The sequence below is a fragment of the Henckelia pumila genome, unplaced genomic scaffold, assembly GCF_033568475.1.
Source record: "Henckelia pumila isolate YLH828 unplaced genomic scaffold, ASM3356847v2 CTG_477:::fragment_3, whole genome shotgun sequence".
NCBI classification, from domain to species: domain Eukaryota; kingdom Viridiplantae; phylum Streptophyta; class Magnoliopsida; order Lamiales; family Gesneriaceae; genus Henckelia; species Henckelia pumila.
In genome coordinates, this window is record NW_027331842.1 from 281,981 (window position 1) to 306,232 (window position 24,252).

At 36.6% G+C, this 24,252-nt stretch overlaps 2 protein-coding genes across 6 annotated transcripts; one reads left to right on the forward strand and one right to left on the reverse strand.

Annotated features, from left to right (window-relative positions):
- Window positions 1-2,545: 2,545 nt before the first annotated feature.
- On the forward strand, window positions 2,546-11,727 carry LOC140872893 (DDB1- and CUL4-associated factor homolog 1). The gene is made up of 14 exons (XM_073275807.1): window positions 2,546-2,955; window positions 4,603-4,684; window positions 4,836-4,952; window positions 5,093-5,271; window positions 5,354-6,260; window positions 6,334-6,431; window positions 6,556-6,976; window positions 7,101-7,703; window positions 7,786-7,965; window positions 8,041-8,595; window positions 8,730-8,840; window positions 8,958-9,076; window positions 9,187-10,801; window positions 10,891-11,727. The coding sequence occupies exons 1-14, from the start codon at window positions 2,735-2,737 to the stop codon at window positions 11,569-11,571; spliced, it is 5,889 nt and encodes a 1,962-aa protein (XP_073131908.1). The 5' UTR covers window positions 2,546-2,734; the 3' UTR covers window positions 11,572-11,727.
- Window positions 11,728-11,936: 209 nt separating this feature from the next.
- Window positions 11,937-22,947, reverse strand: LOC140872894 (L-arabinokinase-like). Of its 5 annotated transcripts, none has more exons than XM_073275810.1 (30): window positions 22,809-22,947; window positions 22,587-22,681; window positions 21,717-21,824; window positions 21,553-21,621; window positions 21,360-21,443; window positions 20,539-20,615; window positions 20,002-20,068; window positions 19,521-19,578; window positions 19,353-19,420; window positions 19,205-19,267; window positions 18,715-18,768; window positions 18,515-18,617; window positions 18,321-18,430; window positions 18,074-18,193; window positions 17,358-17,414; window positions 17,047-17,219; window positions 16,780-16,948; window positions 16,463-16,546; window positions 15,020-15,145; window positions 14,637-14,767; window positions 14,476-14,557; window positions 14,209-14,296; window positions 13,983-14,026; window positions 13,785-13,880; window positions 13,627-13,703; window positions 13,266-13,460; window positions 12,829-12,994; window positions 12,664-12,735; window positions 12,363-12,566; window positions 11,937-12,277 (listed from the first exon to the last, which is right to left on the reverse strand). In XM_073275810.1, exons 2-30 carry the CDS (start codon window positions 22,674-22,676, stop codon window positions 12,170-12,172), a joined length of 2,943 nt encoding a protein of 980 aa, XP_073131911.1. In that variant the 5' UTR covers window positions 22,677-22,681; window positions 22,809-22,947; the 3' UTR covers window positions 11,937-12,169. The 5 variants fall into 5 exon arrangements, with proteins under 5 accessions (XP_073131911.1, XP_073131909.1, XP_073131910.1 ...); XM_073275808.1 differs by having other exon boundaries at window positions 18,715-18,780; XM_073275809.1 differs by having other exon boundaries at window positions 18,715-18,780; window positions 22,587-22,678; window positions 22,809-22,935.
- Between the last annotated feature and the right edge of the window lie 1,305 nt (window positions 22,948-24,252).

Sequence of the window (24,252 nt, forward strand, 5' to 3'; positions counted from 1 at the left end):
CCAAGCAATATCAAACTCGATCCAACTTATTCCCGTGTATTTGTAATGTGGAACACATATTACATCAATCCCAGTAATGTGATCTCAAACTAGAAACAGGCTCTTCGAATTTCATATCATCGTCCAGCAGAAGAAGCTGCGGATGATGAAGACCCCAACAACATAAAGAAATGCAGACAGTTACATGCATCTATTAATCAAGTGTAAAACAAAGGAAGGAAATTCGATCTTCATATGTAAGAATCGAGGGAAAGTAATACTTGCAATCCTCTGGGGCCGCATAGGTGATAATCGCGCTTTACTAACCATAATGTTTCTTAAAAATAAACAGAGCAAGCACTGGAGTGTTCACCTGCAAATACGCATATGAATGATAACAAATGAAATTACTCAGTTAAAGTTGTTTACAGAAAACAAAAATAACTATAATCTTATGACAATTACAATCATCATAGTGAGACCCAACGAAATGGAAGGATTGGTCGTTTGCATTCTCTTAAGGATATGACAAACATTATCTTTCAGCACTTGAAGGAAAAATAATACAAGCAAGCCAATGAACTACAGCGGATCCATAAGAGAAATGATGCAAAGTACAGCGAAAGGAAAATTGTTAACTGCGGTCAAAGAAGATATGCAAACCAGTAATATCAAATTACAAACGTAAACAGTTTTTTAAGGACCAAAGTGAGGAAATAATGTTGATGATGACAATGATACTCATCTCAACTAACTGAGGTCTGTTTAATGATAAACGAGTGAGACAGAAAAAACCACATTGCGGAATTAAGATGTAGGTAACAACCTCAGCAAGAAACTTAAAAGTTTCTCAAATGGGAAGCCATTAACACATTGATTTCGGTGAGCTTACTGACCATTCACACAGATTAACAGCCATTTAGCTGGTGTATGACTGGCTAATTAGCCACCATATGCAAACTAAACATTCCGCGGGGCATAAAAAGGCATATTTTAAGAAAAACTGTTCAGAAACTTAATAGTCTCTCAAATCGGAGGCATTTTGGCTGATGAATGACTGGTGAATTAACGACCATAAGTTGGCACAATATATTTCGGAACAAACCACAGGCAATTTCATTGACTTTCATTTCCTACAGGCGGAAAGACTATGCATTTCTCGCCGTAAAACTTGCATTATTTGAAAGACACTTTGAAATCCCGAGATTTGAGAAAACAGAAGTGCTTCCACTTCAAGAAAATGGCGAGAAACAAAACAAATGCACAACCAGAACACTTGAACAGAAGATACTGCAAGCAATGCAGAATATACAAGTGGATGAAGAAAGCATTAACTGAAGGATGGAGCACGAGCAATCAAAAAGAGAAAAAAAGTGAAATGATTACCAGAGGATCGACGAGGAAATCAGAGCCTCCTTGAATCTGAAAAATAGCAGATTCGGCACGGGATCGTTCAACTCAGTCTCCACACCGCAGTTGGTATGTTTCAGAGAATCGGAACAAGGCTGTATTGGGCGGAGACAGGGTGAGTTCAAATATATGAAAATCTAGTTTCTAGGGTTACCAGCATTTTTCAAGTTTCAATAATAATAATAATAATAATAATAATAATAATAATATGCTTCAAAATTATTTCAAAAACAAAAATAATGTGCTTCAAAAAAAAAAAATAATAATAATAACTAATAATAATGGTTTTAATTGATGGAAAAATTGTAAGAATGGACTTGATCATTTTTAATTTTTTTTAAGGGTTGATTGCCGTATCAACTATCAATTGAATCAATTCAAGGAGCAGTAATGTAGTCATTTGATAAATAAAAATTAATCCAATTAAATTAATTTAAACAACTTTTAATTTTTTATTTCCACTTATCATATCAGTCTATTATTTTTATACAAAAAAAATATAGAGATTGTCTTCGCTTCAAATATTTTAGTTACGAGTGTTTGTTTTTATAATGCATATATCGCGATCACTAGTTTTTTTAAATGCATCTAAGTTGTCGATTATCAATTATAATATAAGTCATTTAGTTATTTTTTAAAATTAAGTAAAAATAAGTTTTCAAAACAATTTTTATTAAATTAAAATAAGAGGTATTTTTATTCATTAAGTAAAATGATCCGGTTACTTTAAGAAATTGTTGGATTATTGAATAGTATAAACACCATAGATTATCAATTTACTTGAAAGACACATATGCATAATTAATATTATTATAGTGCTGACAAAACAAATCATATGTCGTTAGATCATGTTAAGATAATAACCTAAGATAAGTTGAACTAAACTACATACGAAGTACTAACTACTAAGTTTATACGAGCTATTTTTTGTTTTAAAATGTGGATTTAAAATATATTAATATTTTTTTCAAAAAACAAATATTAATATTTTATGAGGACTATAGGGTTTTACGATAGTTTCCACTTTTTCCTCTTTTTTTTCAAAAAAAAAAAAGAAGAAATATGCATATATATATATATATATATATATTTCACGTACGAGCAGATGTAATTTCGCCTTGATAAATACATAACGCTGCAAGTGTTGTACATTAGACGCTCCATCCCCTTGTACCTCGAGATACTATAAATAGGGCAAAACAAAGGTCATGGTGTAGCTCTCGCTCGCCGGAAACTTCTGGAATTGAAATCCGAATCACTCGAGAACCTAGTTTTGTCATCATTTTTTTTTTTTCACTATTACACTGGTATTGTGGTTTTATTCAGTATTTAATAATTAATTGAGATGGAGGCCGCGAGGAATTCCCAACCTCCGCCGCAGTCTGAACCCACTACCGATGAGGGAAACGAGGCGGAAGAGCGACAGGAGCAGCAAGAAGAGGATGCGAATGAAGTTTTGGTGTCCAAAGCGCAAGCCTTAATGGATATGATCGTTGCTAGCCATGAAAACCCTAATCCCAATGCCCTCCATGCGCTCGGTACTCTTATCGAGACTGAAGAATCCAGGTATTATTTGTGTGCCCGGTGGAAAACATCGTCCCGACGGTGGTGTTTCTGTTAGAGAATTGTCCTTTTTTTCCCCTGTTTCCTTTGAAAAGTTACATATGCGTTTTTCTGGTACTAGCGAACACATGGTGGACGCACCGTTGCATTTTTGGGTAGGATTTTCGCTTTTACCAATCAATTTATTTAATGGGGTGTGATTGCTTGTGGATACTGTAGGTGTCTGGCTTTATAACTAGTAACGTCTAAAAGATAGAGTCATAAGAGATGATTGCTACCTATTGCTGTATTAGGTGCTGGGAATCACTTTTCTTTTCTTTTTCTTTTTCTTTTGTTTTTATCCATGTAAGAAACAGAGCGGGGGAGCGAGGGGAATGTTACTTTCAGCTTTCAAGGCTGTTTTACCTCAACGCTTTTCTCTCTTCCTTTCTTTATTTCTCCGTTTCGAACACCTGGTCAATAGTTTTTATTTCATTTAGATGGAATGTCTTTGTGAATATTTTATCTCAATATACTGTTATTCTTTGGAATTGACTTTTTAATGATTAACGCATCTTACTGTTCATGCATGCTAATTTGTTGTAACGTGAGAATTATTGCGTGCCAGTTATCTCATTTCTTCATCTATGTATCGTTCTTCGAAAATAATACCCTATTTTCGCAATTTGAGAATTTGGGGTATATATATATATATATATATATTTTCTGTGAGGCAGGCCAGTTTAGTCCGTGCTGTATATGTCTTGTTTCTCCCAAATAATTCTATGCGTTTTATGCAGTGTCTGATCTTGGAGTACATGCTCTTTTTATTTTTAATGCATGATGTTGATTTTGTAGTGTGTCTGTGTTTTCCGTGAAAGGCGAAATTGTTGGTTAAGGTGTGGAGGTATCTGTGAGTGGTAAAAGAGACTTTAGACGAACGGACAACTTTGAATACATTTATTAAGTTTAACAATTGCAAAAAAACACATGAGCATGAAATAACATGAACCGTAACTTTGAAACCACTCACCCTAAATATGTTTTTGCCTCTGGGAAGGATGGAGAGTGGCTACTGTTGGGAAATCATTTAGTTTGTGGAAGAGTGTACCATGAGACAGAAAGTATCCAACACTATACATTTTTGAAATAAGACGGTTTTTCTGTTTATGTTTTTCATTGTTCTAAAAGACGGTGCCTAGGCGCTAGACGTTTGTCCACCGTCCCCATTTTTAGATATTGAAACTTCTGGGCTTTATTATATTAATTGGTCGTCTAGGCCGACTAATTGCAGTCTAGGCTGCTCGAAATCCGCTTAGACGGCCGCCTAGATTAATATAAAATATTTCTATTTTTAAAAATTTATTTAAAAAAAATTATTTGACATATTTGCCCATAAATTTATATCGGATGAAGACTAAAAATATTCGACATATTCTAAGTTTGAATTCGATAAAGAGAATTATTGAAGAAATATTAAGATGAATAAGAATAATTAGATATTTAGGCTTAAAAAAAACCGTCGCCTAACTGGTCGGTGAGTGACCGCTTGCCTACCGCTTTTTAGAACATCTCCGTAATTTCTTTAAGGAAAAAGTTTTTTCCTTGTTTACAAGAGTTAGAATCCTGTAAATTTGTCTAACGAATATTGTTTCTTGGGCAATGCTTTAGATACATGGAGGATACAGATCAATCCTCAACAAATAATGGCAGGTCTGCCCATAATGTTGGACGGCTGGGTAATCTTATTCGGGTAATTGCCTCTCCCTCACACCCCACTTTTCCTTTTGCATTTCCAAGTTCATCTGCACTAGCTATTGTTTCCTTTTGCGTTGTGGGAGAGCTAATGAGATGGGTCAAAATGCTTAGAATGTTGACTTCTTGTTTCTTTTTCTTTTTTTCAGGAGAATGACGAGTTTTTTGAACTGATATCTTCAAAATTTCTGACTGAAAGTAGATATTCGGTATCAGTACAAGCAGCGACCACAAGGCTTCTCTTCAGCTGTTCACTAACATGGATGGTATGGTTGGCAAATGCTCTTATTTTCATTAATGTACTATCAACACCTTGATGCACACCCTGTTGCAGTTTTTTTTAATTCTTTTCTTTAGTTTGTATTTGTATTTCCATGGTTTGAAAAACAAGTAAATTTGAATACAGTATCCACATGTATTTGAAGATGATGTTTTAGAGAATATAAGAGGTTGGGTGATAAATGAAATACCTCGGTTGCCCGCTGATGATCGTAATTGGAAGCATGAAACTGGGAGAAGGAAGACCCCAGACTCTGAAATGTTGCGCGTATACTCTACTGGGCTACTTGCTGTATGCTTGGCTTGGTACGTTCTCATAGACTTCTTTGTTTTGTTTATGTTTTCTCTTTTCTTGCTAACATTTTGTTTTGCACGTTTATGATTTTAGTGGTGGTCAATTGGTGGAAGATGTGTTAACATCTGGATTGCCAGCTAAGCTAATGCGTTACCTACGTATCCGAGTTTTGGGTGAGACAAGCACAAGTCAAAAAGATTCCAGTTCATTAATTGAGAACAAAAGTGCATCAATTATGGTGTGCCCAAAAACCAGAGAGGAAAGTCGGAGTAGGTTGCGGAATGTTACAGAGAATCCTCACTTGGATTTAGATGTTTCAAGAAAACTTTCCAGCGAAAAGGATCGTGATAGGGATTGTGTCTCATTGGATGAAATTGAGAGGGATCGTGAGAGGTATGTCAGTAGGCAGGCATGCGTAGATGATATTTGCGTAGATGAGGAACCTCTTGACAGTATGGCTCTTGAGGTTGATCCTTGTCAGGTAGAAGCAGAAGGTGACGAAAAATACAGCATTAGGGATTTCCACGAATCAAAATCAAAGACTGTTGGAAAATCACACAGGGAAGAGGATTTTGACGAAATTGCGAGAGATGACTTTTATAGGCGAAGGACAGGTCGACCCAGATCCAGGGGAAAAGGTCGGTCTGGCGAAGGAGTGTTTGAGAATGAACAAGCTTTGACATCTCCTTGTTCTGGCAGTAGATCAGGACAGGCACGAAGCTCAAAGGACAGAAATGTGACTAAAATTCAAGATCTGAAAAAAATGTCAGATGCTAAGAGATGCCAAGATAGAAGTGATGCTGATGATTCTATACTTGAAAGGGCAGACAATGATGACTGCTACCAAGGATGCACAGTTGGCTCTAAAGATGTTACGGACTTGGTGAAACAAGCTATTAGAGCTGCTGAGGCTGAAGCAAGAGCTGCCAATGCTCCTGCATTAGCCATAAGGGCAGCTGGTGATGATGCTGCGGAAGTGGTTAAGACTGCTGCTTTTGAGGTGAATATATATTTTTGTTGAAAGCACGCGAATATTTAGTTATTATACAATGTGTTTTCTTTTATGATGTCAGGAATACAGAAAGACGAATGATGAGGAAGCTTCGGTTGCTGCTGCTGCAAGAGCCTTATCCACGGTTATAGATGCAGCAAAAGCTGTTTTTCTTTCGAGGTTAGTGGTTGATATCTATTTTATGTCTCGGTACTTCTTTATACTAATACTATTCGTTATAATAGCATATTATGTCCATTGCTATTTGTTAACTTGATGTTGCTTATTTAACCTATTTTTGTAGGACCACAACTCATGTTGATGATTCGGGACATCCAAGACCTACGGAGACTGATGTTACTGAAGATATTGGTGAATTTGTCATCCTGGACAGCGACTCCCTTGCGAAGCTAAGGGAGAAATTCTGTATCCAGTGTCTTGTGATTTTGGGGGAGTATGTTGAAGTCCTTGGTCCTGTACTTCGTGAGAAGGGTGTTGACGTCACTCTTGCTTTGCTGCAGCGAAGTTTGAAGCATATAGAGGCTTCAAGCACTATGCTTCTTTTGCAAGACCTTTTGAAGTTGATTTGTGCATTGGCGGCTCATAGAAAGTTTGGTCAATTGTTTGTTGATCGTGGTGGCATTCAGAGACTACTCGCAGTTCCGAGAAGTGCTCCAACTTTTTTTGGTCTTTCTTCCTGCTTATTCACAATTGGTTCTATTCAGGTAATTTTTACGCTCAAATGAATCATTTTTAAGTCTGTTTCTTCCCGTAGTCTTATATTATTACGTTGTGATTGTTGGTTTGGCTTTGTAAATTTTTATTTCTCAAACCATGTCTCTGTTGCAGGGGATAATGGAACGTGTATGCGCCCTTCCTTCCAATATTGTTCACCAGGTTGTCGAGTTGGCTCTTCAGCTTCTTGAATGTAAACACGATCAGTCCAGAAAAAATGCCGCTTTATTTTTTGCTTCTGCTTTTGTCTTCAGAGCAGTTATCGATGCATTTGATTCGCAAGAAGGTCTACAGAAACTTCTTCATCTTTTGCACGATGCTGCATCAGTGAGATCTGGTGTTCCACCTGGGCAATTAAATAATCCAGTATCACTTCGAAATGACCGATCTTCTTCAGAGGTATTGACCTCATATGAAAAGCAAATAGCATATCACACTTGTGTTGCAATGCGACAATATTTTAGAGCACATTTGCTCTTGCTTGTGGATTCGGTTCGTCCCACCAAAAGCATTCGCGGTGCACCAACAGCAAGGAGCATTTCAACTATTAGGGCTGCCGACAAGCCACTCGATATAAGTAATGAGGCAATGGACGCCGTGTTTCGTCAAATACAGAAGGATCGAAAACTTGGTCCTGCATTTGTGAGGGCTCGTTGGCCTGTGTTTGACAAATTCTTAAATTCAAATGGTCATATAACTATGTTAGAGCTGTGCCAGGTGAAACAAAGTATTATTGGATCATTATTTGTTTACACTTATCATGATTTTCTTTTTATTGACATTTTTCTTTGCTTTATAGGCTCCTCCGGTTGAACGATATTTGCACGATTTGCTTCAATATGCGCTTGGTGTGTTGCACATTGTAACTTTGGTTCCTAATAGCCGTAAACTCATTGTAAATGCGACATTAAGCAATGAGCGTGTTGGTATAGCTGTCATTTTGGACGCGGCAAATGGTGCTGGTTATGTTGAACCTGAGGTAAAGCCAGCAAAAATTATTGGGCTTATTTTAAATCTCCTCCATTTATTTACTAATTTATCTTCCAAATGCCAGATTGTTGAGCCAGCTTTGAATCTGTTGATAAACCTTGTTTGCCCTCCTCCATCAATCAGCAATAAATCAAGTGCCAGTGTGCAAAATCAGCAGTTAACTACCTTCCAAAGTGGAAATGGTTCTGCCTTGGAATCTAGGGATAGAAATGCGGAACGAGCTGCCAATGTTCCTTTCCAGAATGAGCCAAGGGACCGGAATGGGGAACCTGCTTCAGTGGAGAGAACTGTCTTATCTGTAGTTTCTGCATCATCTGTCGGTAATGCATCGTCACAAGCATCTGCATCTCCAGTGGCATCAGGATTAGTTGGAGATCGCAGAATATCTCTAGGTGCTGGAGCAGGTTGTGCTGGGCTTGCTGCGCAGCTGGAACAAGGATATCGTCAAGCTAGGGATGCTGTTCGTGCAAACAATGGCATCAAAGTTCTTCTTCAGCTCCTTCAACCTCGGATGGTTACATCTCCTGCTGCTCTTGACTGTCTTCGTGCCCTCGCATGCCGAGTTCTTCTTGGTTTAGCTAGAGATGATACAATAGCACACATATTGACAAAGCTTCAGGTTAGTGTCAGCTGGAAATACAGTATAGTTGAAATCACTACTGAACAACAATGTCGGATAGTTGTGCAATTGCTTTGAATAACATGGGGTTTTGAAACTAGTAATTTGTGTTTTTGATTGACTTTGTATTTTAGGTGGGGAAAAAGCTGTCAGAGCTTATCCGAGATTCTGGAAGCCAGACCCCTGGTGGAGAACAGAATCGGTGGCAGGCAGAGCTTGCCCAAGTGACTATTGAGCTCATCGGGGTATGCATTTATATATACATATTAAAGTTTATTGAATGCCTGAATTTTTTTATTTGGTGTTCAGTATGCTTTTTGTTACTAGATACATATGTTTACAATTATGTTTTGAGTGTGTAGGTTGTAACTAATTCTGGGCGTGCAACTACTTTAGCGGCTAGTGATGCTGCCACCCCAACTTTGAGGCGTATTGAACGAGCTGCCATAGCTGCAGCAACTCCAATTTCTTATGATCCCAGGTATTAATGATTCTGCCTTTTTGTCTTAAGCGCAAGACAACTTTTGAGCTGTCTCTGTACCTCTCATTATTTCGCGTCGTTTGTACGCTTACGTGCTTTCACTCTTTCAGAGAACTTATGCTCCTAGTGCATGAGCACCTTCAAGCATCTGGGTTGACTGATAGTGCTGCGCTGCTTCTCAAAGAGGCGCAGTTGACACCTCTCCCCTCTTTAGCTGCTCCCTCATCTCTATCATACCAAGGTTTTGGACAAGAAGCCTCCTCATTACAGTCTCAATGGCCATCTGGACGTGCTGCTTGTGGATTTCTGTCGGATAAGCCAAAAGTTTGTGCTCACGTTGAGGATTCTAGATTGAGATGTGACTCGGCTCTTTTCTCTTCAAAGAAGAAACCATTGGCATCCTCACCTGCTCCTGGTTACTCAAGAATTCAACCCAAATTGGAGGACAGCCCGCTGTCATCGAACGTAAAAAATAATATGAGCTCCAAAAAAAGTTATGTAGCTGCAGAAAATCAAGGAACTACATCAGTATCTGCTATGAAATCGGGTAGTGATGCAGATGTCCAGATTAGAACTCCAATTGTGTTGCCAATGAAAAGAAAATTAACAGATTCAAGAGATAGCAGTTTGATGTCATCTGGGAAAAGACTTAATATCGGTGATCACATACTCGGTTCTCCTAGTTATACCACACCTAATACTATTCGTAGAACCGGTCTTCAGACAGATGCTAACCTGTTTTGCACACCAAGTATAGCTCCAAAGGATCACCATAGTCGATTGCCACCTAATGTTCTATCAGCAGAGATTGATGAAAGCCAGTTTACTGGGTCTCATGTGGGCCAGACTTTTTCTCAACATGGACTTCTCACTGATCAACAACCTTGTGGCTCAGAACGGGTTACATTGGATTCTCTAGTTCTACAGTATTTGAAGCACCAACATCGTCAATGCCCGGCTCCTATCACAACTTTACCACCTCTTTCACTCTTGCACCCTCATGTCTGTCCCGAACCAAGACGAAGCCTTGATGCTCCATCAAATGTGACAGCACGGCTTAGCACACGTGAATTTAGAAGTATGTATGGGGGCATTCATGGCAGTCGTAAGGACCGACAATTTGTTTACAGTAGATTCAGACCATGGCGGACATGCAGAGATGAACCTAGTTCCCTGCTAACTTGTATTTCTTTTTTGGGAAATTCTTCTCGGATCGTCACTGGTGGCCATTCTGGGGAACTAAAAGTGTTTGACTCCAACAGCAACAATGTGTTGGAGAGTTGCACCAGTCATCAGTTTCCTTTGACACTTGTGCATTCGCATTTTGTGGGTGAAAACCAACTTGTTATTTCTTCAAGTGCAAATGATGTTCGCTTGTGGGATGCATTTTCAATTTCAGGTGGTCCAAAACATTCGTTTGAGGGAATCAAAGCAGCAAGATTCAGTAATTCGGGTTCTGTATTTGCTGCATTACGACCAGATCCAAGCCGGCGAGAAATTCTTCTATATGATGTTCATACCTGCCAGTTGGATATGATGCTTTTAGATACATCTAACTCCCATTCTGGTCGTGGCCATGCGTATTCTCTCGTTCATTTTAGCCCATCAGACTCTATGCTGCTTTGGAATGGAGTATTATGGGATCGAAGGGGTTCGGGCCCAATTCATCGCTTTGATCAATTCACGGACCATGGTGGAGGGGGCTTTCATCCTGCCGGGAACGAGGTATGCTTGATGTCGAGTTTTTCAATATGAGTTTTACCACATTGCTGTGATTAATTCCATTTCTGTTTTTTAACAAATGTTTTTGATAGGTCATAATAAACTCTGAGGTCTGGGATCTTCGAAACCTGAGACTCCTTCGAAGTGTCCCATCCTTGGATCAGACAGTTATAACATTCAATGCGAGTGGTGATGTTATATACGCAATCCTGAGGAGAAATCTTGAAGACGTGAATTCAATTTATAATACCCGTAGAGTGAAGCATCCTCTCTTCTCTGCTTTCCGCACTGTTGATGCAGTCAATTACTCTGACATTGCTACAGTTCCTGTGGACCGTTGTGTTTTGGACTTTGCAACTGAACCAACTGATTCTTTCTTGGGATTAATCACGATGGACGACCAAGATGACATGTGTTCTTCTGCTAGGGTATATGAAATTGGTCGACGCAAGCCAACCGACGACGATTCTGACCCTGATGATGCGGAAAGTGAAGAAGACGAGGATGATGAAGGTGATGATGATTCAATCTTGGAACATGATCTTAATGGGGATGGTGAGAGTGATACCGGTGACATGAGTAATGACGAAGATGGTCTGAGCGAATTTGAAGAAGATGATGAAGAAGACGACGAAGACGATGACAGAGATTTCATGATGGATGGTGTTGATTTCGATGGTGATGGGGTTCTGGAGATTGTAAGCGAAGGTGATGAGGATGATGATAGTGATTTCCTTGAATCCTTTAGTAGCGGAGATGAGGATTTGTTATAAGAGAGGTGGGTGGATTTGGGATTTTGAAACTCAGAGATGTAATTATAGGCTATTGGTCTGGTGATATAGAAGAAACATTTGCCAAAATGTATTTGAAATTTTGTTGTGATTTATTTGCTTCCCCTCTTGAGGTTTATTGGAAATCTATTTAGGCCATTATGGTGGTGGAGCAATGAGAAAGAATTTTGGGATTTAGTAATGGTCCGTTACCATGACAGTGGTTGAGCCTTGTATCTACAAATTATTACACGACATTCTAATGATCAATTCCTTTGTAATATGTTGTAACATGGTCACCCAAACAGGCCGAAAATAGTGGTGGAGTGCATGTTAGCACGAGGATACTATTTTCATGTTAGATCTAATGATCCAAATTTGATTTGTATATGTAGCGTCCAAAAAAAGTTATCCGGATAAGGAAAGTTCGTCCTAATGATAAGCTTAGTAGGAGTATTAACCCCAAAAAAATCGTCTAATTCATGATCAAGGGGTGAACAAATAAATGGTCAAACCTTTCACAAATCAGAAGTTGGTCTTAAACAAAAGTTGACCATAATTCAATTGAATAAGTGCTTCCATTTTATTTTTCCCATGCGCATCAAATTTGACGACGAATTCTCAGGTGTCCGAACTTGCCCGCACCTGGAGACGAGGCCTCAAAGACAATAGGCAAATAACCTGTGGCACTTTTGTATCTCTGCTGAATCTGCAAATTCACGATTACATTATTGAAAATTATGTAGATTTATATAATAAATATATTTTTTTTACAGTTAAGGAATATTTTTCACCTGAAGTATTTGTTCACTGCTTCTTAAAGAGTTTTTGCCAACAACACAAATCGTCCCACCAGATCCCCCCCCTGTTATCTTTGCACCATACAAGGTTCCTTCTACGGCCCTTGAATTTTTACTGTGCTGCATTTCTTGAACCAGCTGAACTAGCCTGTCTGTCCCATTTGAACCGAGTCCACAAGCACTGTAACTGTAGTGACACTAAAGAAGCAAGCACACAAGCAAAAAGAACGTTAAATGTAACTTGAAAAGAATTAATCTTACTAGAGGGGCTAGCTACAACATGAATGTACTATACCTGGTACATCAACTCTCCTAGAGCAGTCAATTGATCATCTGAAGTTGCAGAGGTAAGTAAAGCCTTGAAAGCCTGTAATAATAGAAAATCACTATGTATATGCGCTAAAATTAGATATATCAAAATGACATCGAAAACCAATTTTCTTGTGCTTTCTGGTCATACCTTCACTCGGAAATTTTCATATATAGGATGTCTGGTAGCTGCTCTGAGTCCATAATTTCGCTTCTTATCTATTACAGTGACTGAATCGCTGTGGTCCTTATATTTCTTCAAGAAAGTCTCGCCGAGCAATGTTTCAGGAAGCTGCTTAATGTAAAGAGCTTCATATCTGAATTCGGGCAAACATTGTGTTGGTTAGAATCCTACATAGGGTGAATTATTAAAATTGTAGGTCGAGTTTTTGCACTGAAACAGAAGCTTATAGCAATCAATTAGAGTGGGATTTAAATTTTTTAAAATTTTTGGACAATCCCAGCAATATTTTCTTCCCTGAGCGGTACCACACAGGGCAATGCCAAATAATGCAGAAATTTCCAAAAGGTCAACTCTCTAGCAGGCAAGCGAGATTTCAAATGGGAAGTTTTTTATGTTCTTTTCACCTGTGGGGTGATAAGTTGCATAAGTATTCCAAGGATGCTTCAGTTTCAAGTAATTCGATCCCATCCTCCTCCAGATCATCAGAGGTTGTTCCATTAGTCAAAGACTGAGATAACAGTTCTGATGCAACTGACTTTATGATTTTTCGGCCCATAAAGGCTCCTATCCTCACAGATCCATAATCGGCACCACCAACGCTGCAAAATGATTTATTATTTCAGTTGAAAGGAGGGAATCAACCACCTAAAATATATTGCATGAAAATAAAGAAAATTTGACAAAACTATATGAATGTCGAGTTTGTAGGTATATTCAATTGATAAAAAAAGACCTCCAATTTAGAACAAGACTTAAAACGTATACCTGTGCCTGATTCCGGAATCGATTCCCCAAAATCTTACATGACTTGGAATGTCCACCAGACCCAATACCTCTGCAGGCTGCACCAAGTATTACATGTACTAAAATTTTGTTCTAATTTTAACAAGAAAATGCTGTCTTCCCCGTCAATCCTCAAATACCTGGCAAACCATTGCAAGTAGTTTGTTAGCTTCACCACATGCAGAAGTCATCTGATCCATCACTCCACATGGAGCTCCAACTACGTAATTCTCCACCTTCACAAATTTGAATATTTGGTTATTTCCAGAGATTTATGTATCATAAGATGCAGAAAATACTAGAATAATGCCTATTATGCAAGTTTTCAATATTCAAACCTTTTGGCAGAGCAAGGCAAGATCTCTAGGATTGATATTTAATCCTGAAAAAAGCAGATGCTGGCATGGTTAGACATATGGTCAATCACATAAGATGCTATGGAATGATAAGCTGAAGTACATATATGGATAAAGAAACCAAGTGATGCCGCTAGAGGTAAAATGCATCAAGACATAATTTTGAAAAATGGAATAAAACTAGTAGCAGATTAATGTAGTAGTGTACCATGAGCAGCAGCAACTGCAGACATAGTAGCAACCTCCACAGCTGCAGAAGAAGAGACACCTTTACCTTCCGGCACAGCAGAGGATACCTACAACATTCGAGATAAGCTTAAATAAAAACTCCAACTAATCACTTGCTACAAAAGATGCAAAGACATGTTAGAAAAAAGCGTGGACAAAGAAAAGAAACACAAACTTGATAACATTTTTGAAAATCACAAACTAACGGAAATCATATAACTTTCGAATTTATAATTTGCCATCATACCAGCATGCTGATGCTATTCTCGAAATGTAATCCAAATTCTTTCATCAGCACGAGGATGGTTCCGGCAATATATGCTGCCCATCTAAAACATTAATATGTTTAGTACAAAGTGTAGGAGACTTTTCAGAAGCAGAGAAACAGGCCACAAGTAAGATTTGAACCTTTGGGATGGATCTTGAGAAAAGTAACTCCTGGCCTTATCATACGACATTGGTTGCTCCCCATCCATGAAATCTGACAAATCCATATCAAAGGTTGGTCCACGGTTGCTTAACTCAGATCCATAAGATACCTGAACAAATAACACCAGTTAAAAAACATCAGTAAAATTCAAATTCTGTTAGCTTGAAAATGATGAGATCAGCATTCATTTATACAAATCACAGATTGATAATAGAACTTTAATATTGTCAAATGACACTAAGGATTGACTTTGACATGGTTGCCTAAAATATTGGTCTCAACCTCATCCCATATCATCTGAAGTTTAAACCACAAGCTTTTTGAACTACTGGAGAACTTCAGTTAAAGGAGAATCACATACGATTTGCAGAACAGGAGTTGGTCCTTGTCCTTTAGCATCCTGCCGGGCCTGAGCATGCTTCCATAGTCTCTGTTTTGTTGGATGGATCTTTTGCACAGCAACATGACAAGCTTCTCTGATTGGCATCTGTAGATATATCATGACAAAATTATTGAGGGAAAATGAAATCAATGTGGCAGAAGAAACTCGGATATAATAGTAGTTCAGATAGACTGCATGTTTTCCCTCTTGTTGTAATGATCACTTGCTAGGTGCCAGTCGGGCGGCAGACCAGCGCCTAGGCAGATTCCTCGGATTAAGTAGAAATTGAAGCATTAATATGACATAAGTTCTAAAAAAATATAGGTTTACAAGTTACAAAACATTTGGGTTTTATATATATATATATAGCTGCCCAACAAATTCCTGCCCACTTCGTCGCCGACCACTAAAACCCGGTGCCGGGTTTTAGTTGTTTTTGTTTTTGATTTTTCGCACCACTAAAACACGGCACCGGGTTTTATTGGTCGGGGACGAAGTGGACATCACTTGTTGGGCAGCTGAAAATTTCTATATATATATATATATATATTGGGCTTTTAAATTAAAAGCTCAAACTAAAAGCTTTCCTGGGTGCCTAGGGCCGCCTGGACAGATTAATCAGCGCCGAGGGCTGCCTAGGCGCCAAGGATGCCTAGGCTGGCCGACTAGCACTAGCACTTTTTCAGTGCGGTAGGCTGGCGTCTAGCGCCTAGGCGGCCGCCTAGGCCGATGTTTAGAACACTGTTATTTATACTCAATTTTCAGAAACACAGATTTTCAACGAGCCTGAAATACAATGGCTATGTTTGGTTTTTGGTTCCTGCATTCCCAGCAAATATTGTCCAAAAATGCACTTTCTGAGAGTTGGAAATTGTAACTAGTTTTTGGATTTTTCTCTGAGATTTCTTTTTTTTTTTTTCTGTATGTTTCATGATATGTAAGATCATGTTGGTGATGCAGTTCTTCTTTTCATAATATGTATGATCTGTCATTAGAATTGATCAAATACGAGATACTGTGAAATTGGGTGAAATGTGGTTTAAGATACAAGATGAAAGCAAGGTTAACCATTCGCCGTTGTTTTCGAAAAATGAAAACATTTTCCCCGGCAAAAGCCAAGGTTCTAAAAAACGCTGGGTGGACGGCCATCCACCCTCTAGCGCCTAGGTGCCTAAGCGGCGGCCTAGACGGTAAAAAAATATATTAATTAATGTATTTTTATAATATCAAAAATTAGTCAAAATAGCATAAATGTGTTCAACATTTTCTTTTTAGAACCGTGGCAAAAACACATGAAGCCCGTATTTTTCTGGCACACCTTTATATCTTTTTTTTTGTTTTGGTGAGGTTGGGTTGAGTCAGTTCAGAGGCAGGGAGGGTGGGGTGGGATTGGGAGTTAGAAGCTGGACTAAATTCACATACCTGCAACACAAGGCTTCCAGAGTAGTCCGCAATTCCACCCATAACATCTAATCTTCCAGGTGCTCTTGCCACAAAAATATCTTCCTACACCAGACAATTAATATTGCAAAATAATTCTTATATATTAATAGAGCACCAAGAGTCATCCAACTTCAAGGCAATGGATGGACGTTAATATGTCATGGTGTCAATCTTACAACAAAGATCTACAGCTCAATATTTTGGTTTACTTTCTCAAGACATCATTGAAGAATATATTTCTATGTTAAATATAAAACTCAAGCCAGCACTAGCAAACTGAACTGAATAAAAGATACCTCCCAATTAAAGAGACCAGCAGCAGCTTTCCGCTCCCTAATCTGGCTTTTCTCAGTACCTTTTCCAGAATCATGGGCAACATCAAGTTCTGATAAGCTCTTCAAGAAACTCACAGTATCAGAGAGACCCAAAAAATCTCCATGAAGAATCTCAAAGTTCTCAAGGTATCTAGCAAAAGAGACGAAAGAATGTCAAGACTAAGAATACATTCGACACTTGAATGGGCAACTGAAAGTTAGAATTATTGATGGAAAAAAGTCACTTACGAAGGCATGTGAAAATTATCTTGATCCATTTCAGCGGTTGGAGAACCCGTACGAAGACCAAGTTCATTTTCAGCATTTGCATACCAGTCAGGAATGCTCAGATCTCTTCCAGGAGCTCTTTGGAGTTGATACCCAAGAACAATAGCATCCTGTAATCTCCTGGCCCCACTAAGCTAGAGCTCGAGAAACAAGGACACAAAAATAGCAGAGAGACAATCAGATCAAAATCATTCCAGACTCTCAAAAGGTACATAGATATCATCTTGGTCTCGTAGGAGAATATGTCCAGGTCAATAACAAGTTAATCTCACCTTGTTGGATGTATAATTTTTCCCTGAAGCTGTATCGTGCAAAATATTAGCTGCAACCTGGAAGTAATTATCGAATTAAAAATAAATATAAAACGGCAAGACCATGCTTTTCAAAGTCATGGATGAAAGATTTTTGGGTTTTTAATTAAGATAAATAAACACGGATGCACAAACAAAAATATAGTATCATTATAGTAAACTGTAGCTCCAAGTTATATTGGAGGATCAATCTGATGTTAGACAAATAAATCGATTTAAAATCAGGATAACATCCATCTGAGAAAAAAAACAATAATTTTTTATTATCTTGAACGCCACTGAAAAATAAATAATCAAAACATCTTCAGTGATGGAGCCAATTTAGTTGCACAGCCTGAGGAAAAAAATATCATGTATCAGCAAAAAGTTTGTAAAATACAGCTTACTAGAAAAAAAATACTCTCTTTAACTAACCAGCCTGCATTAAATCCCTCCATCTTAACAAAATATAGGAGAAACGGAAGCACAAACAAGACAGATGATATTAAACTGGATCATTTCTAATCTTGGTGCAAATGAGAAAATCCGTCCATCCTAAGCTGAACACATACCATGATGCTATGATCCATAATGCCATTTGTTTGTTGATGATGTTTATCAAAATAAGGTTTGACAGAATGCCAATATTTGGACTTCGCCAAGCAAGATTTTCAAACATTAAAGGAAGGCCAGGGTACCTCACCACCGTTGACTCCTCCCTCATAGCAAGGTTTCAAACTAATTGCACGTTCCAGGTATGGTCTCCAGTGTCCAGTAAGTAAATCCCTTCTAATCATCTCAACTCCAGCTTGATAGGACTGATAATCGCGATCATATTTTCATAGATCCAGTGAAGGAACAATTCAGTTCAGAAAAAGGATAATAATGATTTACATCGAGCTCTAATTCAACAAACAAAACATTAAACCGCATTAAAAATTTAACCTCAAGCATATTTCTCAAGAATGGTTCCTCATTGAAGTAGTCCCTACGTACAAAGACGAATGGAATCTTGAATGCCAGAGACTCACTAACTGTCCCATATCCAATTTTTCCTGATGTCATGAAAATATACAGATTTATAAAATGCTTGACACGGATAATGTATCATTAATTGCAAGTCAAGTTCCACAACTCACCAAGCATGCAATCAGATGCAGCAATCACATCAGGTGTGTATGTATCTTTTGCTAGCTTTATGAAATTTGGTGGAAGAATCTGACTATCAGAAGCACCACAAACCTGAACCAGAAACCAACTAGCATCTTATTCTTCATCACTGACTCCCAGCACATTAACCAAGCACCAACAATTCACTAATATAGTTCAACAAATATACCAGACAAAGCCATCCATGAGGCAGGTACTCCTCCTTTAAAGTCCAACCAGCTGGCTGCAAATCACGCTACATTATGATGTGGGAGCAAGTGCAAAAAATGCAGCCAGATATGAGAGCAACCAACTTTGAAAATGATATTTACACAAAGCTAGAAAGAAAATAAAAATGAATGTGATCTAATGTTATTGAAATGTAAGTATTATGTGCAGCAGATAAAGCGTGTACAAACTCAAAAAAATCAAAGTCAAAATGATATTGTCATATTGGGGACGGATCACAATTGCACGTGATACAAGTAACAAGAATTAACGGCAGATGTAAATAAAGGACACGTAGTTTTTACCATATAAATTTGGTAATAATAGGTTCTGTGAAAAATATGATCATACTCTTTGGTAATAAAAATATCTATAGAGAGAAAAGTTAATTTGCGGCCAAAAACCTATCCACAGTGCTCGTAAAAAAATCTTCACAAAGTCACTATTTTTACCTGTCCACCAAAGTTGAGAATAACAACCTTCACATCTTCCATGATTCCAAGTTCTTTCCGCACCTGGAATGTAATGATAATGAGTCGTGAAAGTGATATATGTTCAAATTATTTTACAAATAACAAGTTGGTCATTTCTTGCACATACCTCCTCACGTGACTTGTGTAATCTCCTCACGACCAAAGGAACGTCTATTGCATCACGGAATGCAGGCACTATAATATGCAAATCCATGTGAAAGATAATATAAAGACAAACATCATTAGAAGATAAAAAGAAGATGATTAAATTGATAATTTGTTTATGTTTTCATACTCGGGCAGTATCCTGGGAGGCGAATAAGGAATTCACAATGTGAATAATCCTCTGCAATCTGAAACAGTCACATGATTAAATTGGAATCAAATTAAAATTGAGTACCAAGACTTGTAATATGAACAAGACACAGTAAACGGTTCAAGAGTTACCAGAACAGAAATGTCAAGAAAATAATTAACTTAACACAGAGTGGAAAAACCTAATATCAAGGAAATAAAAACGCTAAAGCATATGAAAAGGTTATAAAGGTCTAAATTGCAATATTTCCTCCCGAACAACCCCCGTCACTGCCCTAAAATCACAACCACCAAAAAGGAGAAAACAGGATCTAGAAATGGTAGTGAGTGTCTTATTGCAACCTTATCATGTATTCAATTTAAGGATCTTACATGGAGTCTAACACACACCAAGAAATATACATAAAAGATCGATAAATAGTAAAGGCTTGAAGAACGGCTTTACTATGACTGTACATCACCTGCCAAACTATAGAACGGTGATGATAACCAGCAGCCATCACGTATTCAGCATATATGAAATCCCAACTGTGCACATATAAAACGTTTGAACACGATGCATGGATAAATGGAATGGAAAAATTAAAACAAAAGGGTGTAAGAGGAATTTAGTTTAGTGGTATCAGCAATATCCTCTAAAACGGATGCTAGCTCAAGACGTCTAGAGTTGGTGGTATGATGATTGATGCAGTCAATTCAAGTCAGGAGGTCGAATGATCAATGCTCTCAATCAAGGTAAAGAGTGTGTCTTAGAAGTTTACTAGAGACGGTCAATGGCCATTCGTATTATGCTTAGTCGCATAAAGGACAACAGATCTTTATACATAATGAAAATTGCAGGCAGAAATATTTTTTTGCTCCATGTTCCACTTTCAAGTCTCCTTCACCATATGGGAAACAGCGCGCGCGTGTGTGTTGTGTATTGATGGACTCACACACACACACACACACACACGCATATATTGTGTATTGAAAGAGAGCGAGAGAGATATTGTAACCTAAAATTGGTAACACAAATAGACCGAATTCCAGCATCAGCTGCAGCTCGACAAGCAACTGGAACAACATCTGATACCTACACTTGTACAAGCATGTAAAACAATGCAAAATAAAATAAACTCTCTTGCAGAAGACATCTGATTGCAAATATGAAGTAGTATCACAGTATTTGAAAATGCAATAGTGGTTGATTTGGTACAAAGTAGAATGCCAGATGGGTGTCAATACCCTTTCAAGTGGAACTGTTTGCATGAAGAAAAGATCAGCTGGCATTGCTTACTGCATGATGGCATTCACATTTCCTTTATTGTTAGAACATTTAATCAATTAAACAGTTAATTGGTTAAACCAATTGTTAGTTTGTTAGTTGAGTCAGTTGAATCAGGTTTCTAGATGTACATCACAAATATGAAAACAAAGCATCGTGCTTTGTCCACGAACATAGAGACATTTTTTACTCAATACTGTAAAGTTACATTTTTCTCAAGATTATTTCCACTTCATTCTTTGGAACTCTTATTACTTGAAATTCATCTCTATGAATCTGCACGTGCCTTCTTAACAGAAACCATAGACTAAATGTCACTACTTCAGGTTTTTGTTTCATTCATTTTAAATTTCTATTTTATAAATTCTTTCCCTAAAAAGAAATTGTCATTCTTCCACTTCCTTCTTGCATCTCTCCCCTATAGTCCAAAGATAAGAAGAAATTTATACAACCATCGTGGAGTCCCAAGATAAAACAATTTTTCTAAAACCTTCATGAATGAATAAATTTTGGACAGGTTTATGCATCATAATTCATAGGATATATTTTTACCACTAGGTCTGCCTTGATGGACTTTAGCCACTCCACTTCTGTCATCAGAATAGCATCACGAGGTGCAACAGCTGTCTCAGAATACTAAACCAATGCATATGAGGCAAATGGTTAGCGGAGAAAGGGATATAGAGTCGATACCTATTATGATGCACAAAACTAATTTCATTATCCTAGCAATTACTAAACGTACCTTCTCTAGAGAAGCAAGGCAGTCAACTGTCAAAGCATCAGCTTGTACTGCTCCACAGTCTAAGAGCACCTACATTTATGGACAATTAACTGTTGAGAGTATAAGATTGGAAAAGAATATCTGAAGTAAAAGAATATCATGAAGCAATGCCTTAATAAAGAAACCTTGCGAAGAAAAAGTCGTGGAGACTCTATTTCAGATGTAAAAACATATTCTGGTGCACCGGTAACCACATGAACATCATGTCCAGCAAGAATGAGATGTCGAGCAACCTAAAATGATACAAGATCTCAAAATGAACATAGCATAAAATGGATCAAGAAACAAAAACAAAAATTCAATGTGTTCCTAATTGTATTACTTTAACTGGATGAAAAGGGAAGATGTTTAACTCATAAGCCACATGCGACCATTTTTTAACTAAAATTTGATTTCGGAACAATGCCAATCAATCTGTCAGAACAATTTCCTGAATGTATCTTCCTTAGAAATCGAAGAGAACCAATTCGAGCAGGTTTCTGATTCAAAAATTAAACCCGTTGTGATTGAGATAACTTTTTTGATTTAATGAATATATAAGAATTCTAAAACCACTACCAAAGGTACTACGTCTACAAACATTGAGCAAGACCTGAGCATAAAGAAAGGAAGTTCTATAATCAATTCAGTGATGAGTTCGTAATGAAAACTCTAGCTAAAGGAAAAAATTAATACCTGAAACTGCATATTCAAGTATTTTGGCAAATCAATCGATTTTGACCTTAAAGCACACTATAAACAAATGTAAACAAGAAAAAGGTTTCTCTACAAACAAAACCTAAGAACAATTATGAATGATCAAAGGACAAAAAGTGACAGATAATCAATGGCCATGAACCAGAATTCTTCAATCAAGAAAATAACAAGAATCAACAATTAAAATAAAAAATTAACAGGAATAAACGATCGAGAAAATATAAGTTCCGTCTTCAAAAGACAATACCCCGCACCCATGCCCCAAAAAAAAGTCTTCAAGAAATGACAACCAAACAAACCTCAACAACCCGTGTAGCATGGCCAAAACCATGGCCAGTGACATAGTAAGCAAACACCAAAGGATGCTTTCTTGATTCTTCTGCAACCATCACTACTGAAAAGACAAAAAATAAAAAAAAAATGGGTTTCTGCACATTCCCAAATTGTTGGCATTTTGTATCAAAAAAAAAAAAAATTTTAAAAAATTGTTGGGATTTCGAGAAAATCAAGTAATTGCTCACCGTAACTACGTAGATTCAACGCTTGCTTGGGAATGGTATTTTTTTGCAGTTGGGGTTCTGATTTGAAGGTGGAAGGCTTGTTGACTGTGATTAAGATTATCTATTGGACTTTTGAGTTCCACCTCAGCTCCAATTTCGGCTTATCCTACGAGGATGTTGGAATTATGGGGTCCAGGATATATATATATCAAATATAGTTTTTGCCATTTGGATTGGATATTAATAAATAATTGATAAGATAATTTATTTAATCTAGTGCATCTTAATTGACTACTTTTAAAAATAGTCTTATCTAATAATCATTTTATAATATTTAGTAATTTAATCCTAAAACCTTTCTTTCTATTAACTCATGATCTCAATAAAGAAAATTTATTTTTAATCTAGTTCATCTTACTTGACTATTTTAAAAATGTCTTATCTATTAATCATTTTATAATATTAATCATTTTATAATATAGTCTTTAGTAATTTAATAATCCTAAAATACCCTCTCTTTCTATTATCTCATCTCAATAAATTACTATAATTTAATAAAATTGAATCACTTTCCAAAATAATTATAAAAAACTTATCTTTATCGTGAATAATTTATTTTCTTAATAATTATAATATTGATAATAATAAAAAAATAACTTCTGAAATACATAAAAATTAGATCAGTAATTATAATAATGCTAAATAAGTACAATATTAAATGATAATATCAAAATGGTAGTAAGTATAAATAAATAACCTATAAATATTTTTTTATGAAATACATAAAAATTAGATCGGTATTATAATAATGCTAAATAAGTATAATATTAAATGATATGATCAAAATAAGTTAATATCAATGTTGTTAATCGTAAAAATAATAAAGAATAAATTTTTAGTAATAAAACTTTAACTCATTTAATAAATATGTTATAATTTATTAAATTTGTATTATTAATATAAATTAAATATCGAAAAAATACAATCGAATATAAAATCAAATTATATAAATAAGTGAAAAAATATATCTATCTAATAGAAAAATATGTAGTATTTTCATATATAATTATATTAATTTATTTATAAGTTAATGTAAAAATGGTCTAAAGGATAAATTTGGAACAACATAATTAAAGGTTAGTTTTAATAATTATCTTAAATTAAGGTCAAATTTTATTATGAATATTTGTAAGATACCATTTTTTAAAATCCTTCAATAATTAATAATAATAATACCAGTCTAAATAATAATAATTTATACTATTATATAAAGGTTCATGCCCATTTAAAAACTGTTTTGGTCTGTTTGATGACATTAATATAAATTTAAAATTTCAACCTTCAAACATACATTATACTTCATATAGATTATTGGACAAAATAGTAAAATTTAAAAAAACACAAGTTGTATTTCTCACATCAGTATAAAAAATCACTCACTATATATGTCATGCTAAAATTAAGG

Coding starts and splice junctions, on each gene's coding strand:
- LOC140872893 (XM_073275807.1), top strand. CDS start 2,735: ATGGAGGCCGCGAGGAATTCCCAACCTCCGCCGCAGTCTGAACCCACT. Junction 4,953..5,092: donor GCTGTTCACTAACATGGATG/GTATGGTTGGCA, acceptor ATTTGAATACAG/TATCCACATGTATTTGAAGA. Junction 6,432..6,555: donor AAAGCTGTTTTTCTTTCGAG/GTTAGTGGTTGA, acceptor CTATTTTTGTAG/GACCACAACTCATGTTGATG.
- LOC140872894 (XM_073275808.1), bottom strand. CDS start 22,676: ATGGTTGCAGAAGAATCAAGAAAGCATCCTTTGGTGTTTGCTTACTAT. Junction 20,069..20,538: donor ATTTGTGTTACCAATTTTAG/GTTACAATATCT, acceptor ATATGTGCACAG/TTGGGATTTCATATATGCTG. Junction 12,736..12,828: donor ATGAAAATTTCCGAGTGAAG/GTATGACCAGAA, acceptor CTATTATTACAG/GCTTTCAAGGCTTTACTTAC.